Raw genomic sequence first — 11,364 nt, forward strand, 5'->3', positions numbered from 1 at the left:
CTGTCATGTATTTGCAGAAAAGCATTGCAACACCTGACAGAGGTATATTGGCCATGGCTGAATCAAATGCAACTTGTGGGAAGAGATTGGCCTTGATTGGTCTTGAAAACACAAAGGCTAACCGCCAAGCATACAGAACACTCCTTGTCTCTGTTCCGGGTTTGGGCCAGTCATTTCAGGAGCAATCTTGTTTGAGGAAACACTCTATCAGTCTACAGTAGATGGTAAGAAAATGGTGGATGTTCTCAAGGACCAGAACATAATGCTAGGAATCAAGGTTGACGAGGTAAGGAAATGTATGAAACAATGAATCGATGACAAACTGGTACATGAAAATGAACCATATGCATGATCATAACAAGAGGCATGCATATAGACATAAATCATTGTATCAAAGTTGTTGGCCCCTTTGTCATGTTTATGATTTTATACCATTTTCATACGTAGGGACTGGTGCCACTGGCTGGATCAAACGATGAATCATGGTGCCAAGGACTCGATGGTCTGGCATCTCGTTGTGCAGCATACTATGAGCAAGGGGCACACTTTGCCTAATGGTGAATGCACATAAAAGCTTCTAGGAGTAACATCCTACTTTCTATTTCTACACTTTTATATGCAAATGCTGATTCTTGTTGTTGATCATATGCTAGACGAACTGTTGTCAGTATTCCAAACGGGCCATCTGCGCTTGCAGTGAAGGAAGCTGCCTGGGGGTTGGCAAGATATGTTGCTATTGCACAAGTAACTCAGACCCTTCAGTTCATTTCTGTTTCCACATTTTAGAGTCCAATGTAGCTAGACAAGGAATTTAGAATGAAAAATAGCAACAAAGCGATACACCGATGCACTATCAGCCACACCTAGCATTTTAGTAGATAAACCACAGAATGAGGATGCAAAGATACAGAAGCTTATCAATCCATGATTTTTCGTGCCTAAATTTATCAAAATTTCAAAGACACTGAAAAAACATTCATTAGAAAAGTACCATATAATCCCTTCTGAAAAACTGAATCCTAAAAAGGCAATATGTGAATGTTAGACATCAAGAAAATCGACGATTTCGGTGGTTCAATAAATTAAACTTGCTTAAAAAAATGTCCAGCATGAAGAACAGAGCACTTCAGTTTACATGAACAAGGATATAGTAACTGCGACTTGTAAATTTAACGAATCAAATAACTTTAGCTTAAGATAAGTTATTTTCTAAATTAAAACCTATTAAAAGAATGGAGACGAGCGAATCATGCATGGTGGTACTTTTTGTTAGAGGAAGACATAGGACTAACCATGGTGGGAGATCTCGCGAGATATCTCGCTATTTTGAGATAGCGAGACGAGAGGAGAGGCGAGATCTGCGACATGGGAGATCTCGCCACATCTCGCCATACCTCGGCGAGATCTCGCCTCTCTCTCGCTGCAACCATAAAAACTTACCAGAAACTTGATTTTTTGCCGGAATTTGTTGGGGATTCAACTTCTAAACATCTTTAAGACATCTACAACATCAAATTATCAACATTTAAGCTTATTTCAGCTAGATTTTCAACAAAGGTAAGACTTTCCCCCAAATTTGAATTTTTTTCAAATAGAATGTTCTACAATGGGTGTGTAAGTCTAATATAAATATATGTTGACCTATAAGCTTTGATCTACACTTTCATGGAAACCAATTTAATGTGACATTTAAACCGATATGTGACATACTACAGTGATGAGTTGACTTGGGAGTCATATGTGGCCACCGTTCAGAATCAGTTGATGCATAATGCTGAGTGATACTCTTGCTGTCTTGTAATCTTATTACTCATACTTCTGTGATTGTGAACTTATGGATTATGATTTATGACTTACTAGAAGTCTAAAACTTCTTATGATTGTAAAATTTTGAAGACATTTAAGTTCTTTGATAGTTTGATGTGTAATGTATTTGATACTTTATAGTTGATAACATGAATTACTTGATATCTCTACATTACATGTTGTCTACTTGTCTAACCTTGCATTTCACAGCACTTTGATTTTACACATAGGGTCGACTTAGAAGACATACTTAGGGTTATTTTCTCACAAATCTAAGGCCACCAATATGTTCAAAAGGCCTTAAATAGGCTAGATACCAAATTTCAGCCCAACTGGGACCCTAAAACCCACCAAGATGGGCCACCGAGATTACGCCAAAATTTTGGTAGATCTCGACCGAGATCTCGCCATCTCGGTCGAGATCTCGCTCAAGAGTGAGATCTCCCACCATGGGACTAACTAGTTAGTTCCTCATTTTGTTGATGTAGGATAATGGTTTGGTTCCTATAGTTGAACCTGAAATTTTACTGTATGGAGAGCATGGAATTGACAGGACCTTTGAGGTAGCCTTGAAAGTGTGGGCAAAGGTTTTCTTCTACATGGCAGAGAACAATGTTATGTTTGAAGGGATTTTGCTCAAGCCCAGCATGGTGACACCCGGTGTTGAATGTAAGGAGAAAGCCACACCAGAGCAAGTTGCTAAATACACTCTAAAACTTCTTCATAGAAGGATTCCCCCCGCTGTCCTAGGAATTATCGTATGCTTATCTTGACATTCTTCATACTTTAATTGTTTCAAAAAAGAGCGGGCAAAAACATTAAAAAAAATGAAGAAAAAGGAACTTCTATTGAAAGTTTACCTTGTAACTGCTTTTCTTTTTTCTTTGGCAAAATAGTTCCTTTCAGGTGGCCAATCAGAAGTCGAAGCAACTTTGAACTTGAATGCTATGAACCAAGGAGCAAACCCATGGCATGTTTCATTTTCTTATGCAAGAGCACTTCAGAACACTTGCCTGAAGACATGGGCAGGAAGGCCAGAGAATGTGAAGGCTGCATAAGAAACTCTCCTTGTACGAGCAAAGGCCAACTCCCTAGCACAACTTGGAAAGTACACAGGTGAAGGCGAGTCAGAGGACGCCAAGAAGGGTATTTTTGTCAAAGGAATACACATATTGAGTTCCTGAACCTTGTAGCTCATGGGTTTTGATGCAACTGTTTTGTCATAACCAAAGAACATGATTGTGACATCTATAAACTAGCAATTTCCCTAAACCAAGGGCATGCTGATGCCATGTTAGCACTTAGCAGCACTAGTTCATGAACATTAATGTTGGAGGAGCAAGTTGCGAACCAATGTGAGTTGTTACTGTCATAGACAGTCGTTACATGAGCTTTATATTGAAATCTAACAATAGAAAGCCTAAGACAGAAACCATTATGGCACTAATTGATTATCTAAGCAAACTAATAACATAAAGATAGGAAATTCTAAAACAGAATACATAAATAACCAAAACTAAACTGAACAATTGACTAGAGAATCACACTCAGAGGCTTTGGTTAGATTCAAGAGGCTGGGTAGGTCTTAGATAAATGAGTCTTTAGCTCAACTAGAAGAGCACATGAGGCCACACCCATGAGATGGTGGTTCAAGTACACAAGACTCAGAAAGAATTTTCCTTTCATTTTTCTTTTCAGGGCAGCAAAAAGGTCAGAGAGGTGAGCTTAAAAAGGAAGGTATTAGCATCTATCAGGTATGTTTCCAAAGAGCCAGGAGCATTCCATTGCTTAGACAGAGAGGCTTTGACAATGCCAGGGGGAGGGCAAGGGCCAAGAGATTGACCGAGCACAGCAAGATTCCAGTGCCGGATGCTATCGGCAGTGGCAAAGGAGGGACAGTGAACCAAGAGAGTGGAGTCAGGGGAGGTAGAGGGGGGAATGAAAGATTGGTTGCAGTCAACGGAGGGAAGAGATGGAAATGGAGGGTGGGTGGATGTGAACATGGAGTTCCAGGCTTTCGGAGGGGGTTCAGGGATGGAAGGGGGAGCATTTTCAAGAGAGATGGGGAGAGTGGAGGTAGATGGAAGGTTACTGAGGGCAGCAGATGGAGAGGGAGGGGTGGAGGGAGGCGGGGGAGATGCCGGAAAGCATTCTCAACGCCGGAGCATCAGAAGTGTTTGGTTTTGGAACTGAATCAGACAACAAGAATCCATATCCTAAACAACAAGTATGGATGTTTTGCCACCCAGAGTACCAAGTGGTTCTTTTGATTGCTACATTCAGCTTGGTTTCAAACTTTAATCATATATTTTGAACTTCTTTGGCTTTTGCAGTTAAATTACCTGAGCTATTGACCTACGTGAACATTGAAGAAGAAACACTGGTGCGCTTTGCAGCAGAAGTTGCTTGAGTTTCTCAAGTATGTTTATGTCAACATGTCGCATCTTGGACAACCATATCTTTCTTAAAATAATTCTATCAATGTTAATGGTCCATTTTTCATTCAACTGAAAGAGAGAAGGGGAAAAGAGACAGTTTACATCGCTAAAAACAGTGTATATGTCATCAATCACCCCAACACTACGAAACAAGGAAAACTGACAGAAAACTTTCATATGAAACATGAATAGGGTGTCCATACATTACTATAGTAAGATTTAGATGAGGAACTTTGAACATTGCCTGATTCTATATAAGCATACCTTGGATGTCCTTAGTTCATTTACAGCCATTCTAAGATAATCGTCAGATAATATCAAACGTGACAATGCACCAGTGCTTAACCTGCAACATTCAAGAGAGAATGCAATGATTCTAATTGATAGTGGGTTAGGGTATGGTAAAACATGTTAAAGCAAAGAACCAGAATGCCTGCTGTATTATATCAAATATTTCATAACTCCAACAAATAGTGGAATTTTTTATACCCCAAAAGCTTTACTGCATCTGATACAGAGCCATCAACTGCAAAAATTAGGTCCAACAAAGCTTGCATTCCCTATAGCCAAAATAAATGAAAAATTAGACCAAGATCATATTCATTTACAATCCTTGTAGGCTCACAAACTTTAGAAAGATAATTAGCATACATAATATGATAGACAATACCAAGACAAATTTTGGATTGTTTGGTCCAATTTGTGAGCCACAGTCGGGTCCTCTCATATTTGACTTTGCAGGAAGAATCTGAAGAAGCTCAAGTGGATGTTTATAGCCACTCAAGTCAACTGGTTTCCTGACTAGTTCAAAGGCACAAAAATGCTACCAATTAGTGCAAAACACGTTTTCATTTCACAAACAAAATAAATACGTTGTTATAAGGAGCATAACTATGATATATGTTCTTCATTTATTCACATCCATTCATCTCAGGGGGATGTATCCTAATTGTGCATCTCCAAGAATTTTTCCTAACAATTTACTAATAATTGAGGAACAGATGAACTATCAAATATGTAAGATCTCTTCCTTTTTTTCAATTCATGACTAACAAAGGAATTTAGCCCTCTTCCAATCCATCTTTTTTCCTTTTCCGATAAATAATTCAAAAAATACTAAATTGCAAAGGTAAGTCAACAGGCTTCTAACACAAAATTTAAGAATAAGAATCATAAATAATTTCAAAAACCTTTATGGTTCCACAGTGATTAAAAAACTATGAACAAAACATAGCTGATAAACAAAGAAATGGAAGACTTCTTCACTGAAGCAAGCCTTGAAGATTCATCCCAAACCTGACTGCAATTTGAATTTGTTATTCCAGTCCAAGTGTCCCACCCTCAATTGGGAGATCTTACCCATCTGAGAAGCCTAGCTACTACTTCTAGAAATATTTGATATTATGGGTATCAGCTTAATTCATGTCATGATGATAGACCAGAATTTGCATGGTTTTGTTTCTTCAGTGGCTAAGACATCATCCCAACATACTGAGACACATACTAAGTTCCTGAACCTTGTAGATCATGGGTTTTGATGCAACTGTTTTGTCATAACCAAAGAACATGATTGGGACATCTATAAACTAGCAATTTCCTAAACCAAGGGCATGCTAATGCCATGTTAGCACTTAGCGGCACTAGTTCATGAACATTAATGTTGGAGGAGCAAGTCGCGAACCAATGTGAGTTGTTATTGTCATAGACAGTTGTTACATGAGCTTTATATTGAAATCTAACAATAGAAAGCCTAAGACAGAAACCACTATGGCACTAATTGATTATCCAAGCAAACTAATAACATAAAGATAGGAAATTCTAAGACAGAATACATAAATAACCAAAAATAAACTGAACAATTGAGTAGAGAATCACACTCAGAGGCTTTGGTTAGATTCAAGAGGCTGGGTAGGTCTTAGATAAATGAGTCTTTAGCTCAACTGGAAGAGCACATGGGGTCACACCCATGAGATGGTGGTTCAAGTCCACCAAGACTCAGAAAGAATTTTCCTTATTTTTCTTTTCAGGGCAACAAAAAGGCCAGTCTCAAAAATGCTTTTACACTTCATTTGTCTAACCAAAGATCGGATTGAAAAATAAATATCCAATCAAATGGTATGATGGCTATCTAAAACATTATAATAAATCTTCACATAATATTGAACCAAGTAAAGATCTGAGAGACCTACAAAGATATCGAATATTAGTGGAATCGAACCACCATCTCATGGGTGGGCCCATGTGTTCTTCTATTTGAGCTAAAGATTCACCTACTTACATAAAGAGTGTTAGCAAAAATAGGTTAATTGTTAGTTGCAAGTTGGAGTTCACTGCATTTAAGGTAGAAAATGCAGAACAACATAAACATCATAAACAGGCAAAGGGAAATAAAAAAAATAGCATTGAGAAGTGCATTCTTGGTACTCCAACCCTCTAGCATTCCCCCATCCTCCTCCTATGATTCCTCAAAAAATTAACCATCAGACACTGTTCTAATAGATGTTATCATTCCCTTCTCTTACCTTTATCTACATCTGTTCGAAATTCATACTTATCTCAAACAATCTTAATTATTTCAAAAGGGAACAGCAGAAACAACAGTAACAACTAACACAGATAACTATGAAAGTTAAAGAAAGAACAGATTAAGAGATTACTGACTTCTGGAAATAGCTTGTGAAGAAGGTATCAGCCTCAATGGACTTGAAAGCTTTGAGGAAAGTCCACATATTGCCAATCAAAGGCCAACCCATATCGCCTGGAGGGATATTAGCCCGTTTATCACCCAGTTTGGATTCATATAACCAGGAATTAACATTCTTGAGCAATCTGCAAAACCCAATAAACCCTCCAATCAGAACTGTCAATCCTACCCAGAGTAACCCACTCTCCATCTTTTTCTCTCCATTTGGCTACTCGCTCTGCAAAGTTCAGAATTGCAGACACCTATGACTCAGTTCTCCCTCTATAGCTGTATTTATAGCAGGGGAAGGAGGAGAAGAGCGGGAAGAGAAAGCGAGAGAGATTGTGACAGACCAAAGATGGACTTTTGTCCACCAAGTACAGCTATAGAGGGATTTCGGTTGCCTTGAAAGAAGAAAAAAAATTCATTTGAGCAAATCCGTGGAACAGAGGGATTAATTTATCGGATTCTCTCCCAATGAGCGGTGATTTCTCCTACGAAGGGATTAGTTTAATTTTCTCTGTTCTTTGTTTGGGAAAGAAATGAAAAAACGAGTCTACCTGTTAGAGAGGTTGAGAGTTGCAGAACTTCTTCACCTTCTGATATTGCAACTAAAGAACAGCGGCAGCGAAGGATGGTTGAAGCCGTAGGACAAAAATCCGGTGATTCGTGAGGAAGGATGGCACCTGAGGTCTTCAAATGGAAGAACAGCGGCAGCGAACGATGGCACCTGAGTTCTTCAAATAGAAGAACAACGGCAGCCGAAGAGGGAAAAACTGAACGAGGGAAGAAGTTCGTTCAAGCCCCAACTCTCATTTTGAAAATGGAATGTTTTTGACCGTTAGATTAGAATTTAATACGTGTAAAAAATCCAAGGGAGAACAGGGGGAAACCGGAGGATGTCAGAACCGTAGTGGACAAAAATCCATGAGTGATTCATGTTCTCTTATTAGTCTGGCCTCTCATACAGGAGGGAAACATGATGGCCACTCTTAATCAACATTTCTGTATTGAGGCTTGATTTCATTTTTCTGATGATTTCTGTGGTACAGTTCACAGCTAAAGGGAAGAAGTCAGGTATGCAACCATTCGCATCCCTACTTTATGTGTAAGAGGACTATCTGAAATAGCCAATTTCCGGGTTCATTTGATGACTCAACTGACACAACAATGAGTTGTTCCAAGCTGCAACGGGCTCATTGGATCTTTCCATAAGACAATCCTTCACTACAGCAACCTTAACTTTAGCTTATGACAGGGGACAGAGAATGTTGTCCAGATGGCAAAGACAGTATTGGATAGGGTACAGCAGTTAGTTAAAAGGGGTTTTGGGTTATGTAAGGGAGAGAGGTAGAGGAGGGGTTTTATGTGTGAAGTCTGTAATTAACTAAGGAGGTCACACTGGGGAGAACTCAGTTCTCAGGTGAGTGTTAATGACCGGCAAAATTAGCCTTTTCAGTCTCCCCATTATTTTCCTGCCTTTATTTTTTTTTGTGTGTGGATTTACTAGCAGTCTACACCTCCTATTAATCTGATACTCTGATGTAATGTTAGATGCAAAAATTTATCTGCTCTTCCAATCTGAATATCTCATGAGCAACAGTGGTAAGCTGGGGCTGATGCAGATCTAACACCAAACTGGCCTATTTTCCTCTGAAATCAACCTAGGGTGGATATTTATGTGTGTTGGGCTTTTGTTTAATATGTTTATGCGTTCATTGGCCTATTCTACAGGCGCAAAAGTTAAATGTCCAGGCTAATTACAAATAACCATTTCTGGTGTTCTTGCTGCAGTTTAAGGTGGTCTAGGTCAATTGGTTTCTACCTTAAATTAGTTTCAATGTTGAGTTAACGTTCAATTAAGAACTCAAATCAGATCAGATCTCCAGCTTATTATGTACAGATAAAACTGTTCCACTTGATGGAAAGGGACCCAAACTTGATATGATCAATAAAGCTTCTCAGGTTTGAGTGATTGTCTTGCATTATGCTGATGCATACTGCTTTTGTTAAATTTGGTCAGTGCAGGACCAAGATTGAAAGAGACTGTTAAAGTTCTAAAGCGAGGTCAAGAGACTCAAGACTAGATCTTTTTTTGGCTGAATAGACAGTCTTCAAGAAAGCATTCCAATCGTTAAGTCTCCCCATCCAGCTATCTGCCAGCCTACACTCCATTTCCTTTCTAGTATAACCCCTTTTCTTTTCTTTTTTTATCTTTCTTGAATTTTCAAATCTTCCAATAAACCCAAAATCCAAGGTCAAATCTACAACAATCTAAGCATTAGATATGTTTCTTTTCAGGTACATCATCCCACCAACCCTAGGGACCTTATCCCAATTGACCCTATTTGACCATCCAATTTCAAGGTATAGATATTCTCTTGAACTTATGCACAGCCAAAACTCCCCAAAAACCAAGAGCCCTCGTATTTTCCAATTTAGCCATCCATCCAACCAAACTTGGTGGATCATATCCTTATATCATTAACTACACCCACCAGGTTTCAACCCATTCTAACACCTACAAACCTCAGTCCCCCATCTCTAAAGTATTCATCACATAACTCTAAGATCAAGAAACCTTTTTTGGTCTCATTTAAGTTGGTTCTCTTTAGAGATCTTAAAGGAATTGATCCTCAATCAATCAAGACTACATCCTCCGGAGTTCTTAAAGTAAGTCAAAGAAGAAAAGGGTTTTGGAGGGGTGTAGGTTGAGAGAGATAATAAGTACAATACGTATTTCTTGTGCAAGCTCTGCTGGTCAGTTAAGCATGAATAATCAAATTTCAGTGTTTCTATGAGGAAAAAATATGATTTATCCATCTTTCAAGCCTTGATCAAATGTTATTTCAATACTGAAGGGTAAAGGCCTTGGACTTTATTTGACTTTCATTGGTATTCCCCTCATGTTAAATCGAGTTTTAAGCAGAATATCTGCACCTTAGCTGAGAACGTCATTCTCCATCAAACGCAAGTAGATGACATTTTTTTTTTCTGTGACTTTAAAGTTTAAACATCCTGGGTATTTTTGACTTGCTTAGGATGAAATCTGAGAATCAGAGCTCAAGAGTTTCATGGAACTCCTTGATTTGGTCAAGGTATTAAACCTCACCTTTCAGTCTTTGGGCTGAGGCTAATACATTTGAAGCTCCCTGGAGTGGCATAATCATTCAGAAGGGCATATTATCGTCTTGATATATAATCTTTGTTATTTTGCATATGAGAACCTTCATCCTATATTTGTGGAATGCCCTTTGTTTATTACAATTTGGAAGAGTTCTATTGTTATTCATGGTTAATATTGACTGGGTGTTCCATCTTCGTCTTTGGATGAATTTTTCATTTAGCGGAATAGGAAATTGACATTCCTCTTATTAGAAGAGACCTTTGGTTAGCTGATTTATTATTAGTTCCCATTCAAATCTAAGCAGAAGCAAAGAAGATTCTATGCGAATCTTAGACAAGTTTAGGTGATTTTTGTTTATCAAACTACTAGTGTTTGGAAATTATTCGTTAATCTAATTCTCCAAAGTCAAGTGATTTATAACAGAGACCCAAACTTTAATCAGAGTTCGATGTTTTGTCGCCTTCTAGGAGTTGGGATTCATATAGAAGATAGAACGTAGGAAATGAAATGCAGAAACAAAAACCGAAAGCCTGGCAAAGACATGCGAGATAGAAAAGGAAGAAGGAAGTAGTACCTTGGGCCATTATTGTTTGCACGATGAAGCCATTGTGGTTTACTGTAATAACCTCCGACTCCTTGATTCAACTGCAGAAACTTTTGGTTACTCTTACACTGAGTCACTGAGGACTACCAACCGGCAGCCATATCGCTACTCCATGGATTTTAATAGAATTGCATCACATCACAGTTACCATGACAGCTAGTTGAACTTGAACTCGAGAAAACCAATTTGAAGAAGAGCTCAGAGATTCCCAGTTGATTTGAACTTGTGAAAACGAATAAATTAAACACATGATAACCCAACCCAGAGAGGGACCACATTGATCTGATAGATGATCAGAAACCCAGATTCCTTCACCAGTAGGGAAACACCAAGTTGAAGAATGAGATGCAAAGAAACGAGAAGAACACCTCTGTTTTAGCATACTGAAAGAATGCAAAGAAAAAACATAACTATTTTACAAGATTCGTTTACAATATTCAAATTTGAATTCAAAATTAAAAACTTGAATTCAAACCATAACATCACTTAATCTTTAAATATCTGAGATGAAGGGCAATCAACTATTTGTAAACAAGCTTTCCCAATTTAAGTCAAGGTATCTCTTTATAATAGGCTCTCCTAATTGAATAGAATATTACCAAATTGAGTGGGAAGAGACCTACGCTTAAGGAAATCGATCAAATTAATTTGATCATCTACAATAACCGATCAGATGAAGCATATTCCCACTGGGGACCATCAGATC

General features: G+C 38.3%; 2 protein-coding genes across 4 annotated transcripts; one reads left to right on the plus strand and one right to left on the minus strand.

Moving 5' to 3' along the window:
• The first annotated feature begins 232 nt into the window (after nucleotides 1-232).
• LOC149015524 (fructose-bisphosphate aldolase, chloroplastic-like) lies at nucleotides 233-2,864 on the plus strand. The gene is made up of 5 exons (XM_089156546.1): nucleotides 233-286; nucleotides 448-533; nucleotides 654-744; nucleotides 2,295-2,564; nucleotides 2,703-2,864. The coding sequence occupies exons 1-5, from the start codon at nucleotides 233-235 to the stop codon at nucleotides 2,862-2,864; spliced, it is 663 nt and encodes a 220-aa protein (XP_089012672.1).
• A 1,270-nt stretch (nucleotides 2,865-4,134) lies between these two features.
• On the minus strand, nucleotides 4,135-11,126 carry LOC149015525 (uncharacterized). 3 transcript variants are annotated; one of them, XR_016173514.1, is made up of 5 exons: nucleotides 10,629-11,126; nucleotides 6,906-7,073; nucleotides 4,915-5,045; nucleotides 4,734-4,804; nucleotides 4,135-4,590 (listed from the first exon to the last, which is right to left on the minus strand). XR_016173514.1 is itself a non-coding variant. In XM_089156028.1 (5 exons), the coding sequence occupies exons 2-5, from the start codon at nucleotides 6,995-6,997 to the stop codon at nucleotides 4,464-4,466; spliced, it is 417 nt and encodes a 138-aa protein (XP_089012154.1). In that variant the 5' UTR covers nucleotides 6,998-7,073; nucleotides 10,629-11,126; the 3' UTR covers nucleotides 4,135-4,463. The 3 variants fall into 3 exon arrangements, 2 of the variants coding, with proteins under 2 accessions (XP_089012154.1, XP_089012153.1); XM_089156028.1 differs by having other exon boundaries at nucleotides 4,915-5,041; XM_089156027.1 differs by lacking the exon at nucleotides 10,629-11,126 and having other exon boundaries at nucleotides 4,915-5,041; nucleotides 6,906-7,295.
• Nucleotides 11,127-11,364: the final 238 nt, after the last annotated feature.

This window comes from Hakea prostrata, chromosome 5 (genome assembly GCF_041222555.1).
Source record: "Hakea prostrata isolate BN-2017 chromosome 5, UWA_Hpros_2, whole genome shotgun sequence".
Classification (NCBI taxonomy): Eukaryota; Viridiplantae; Streptophyta; class Magnoliopsida; order Proteales; family Proteaceae; genus Hakea; species Hakea prostrata.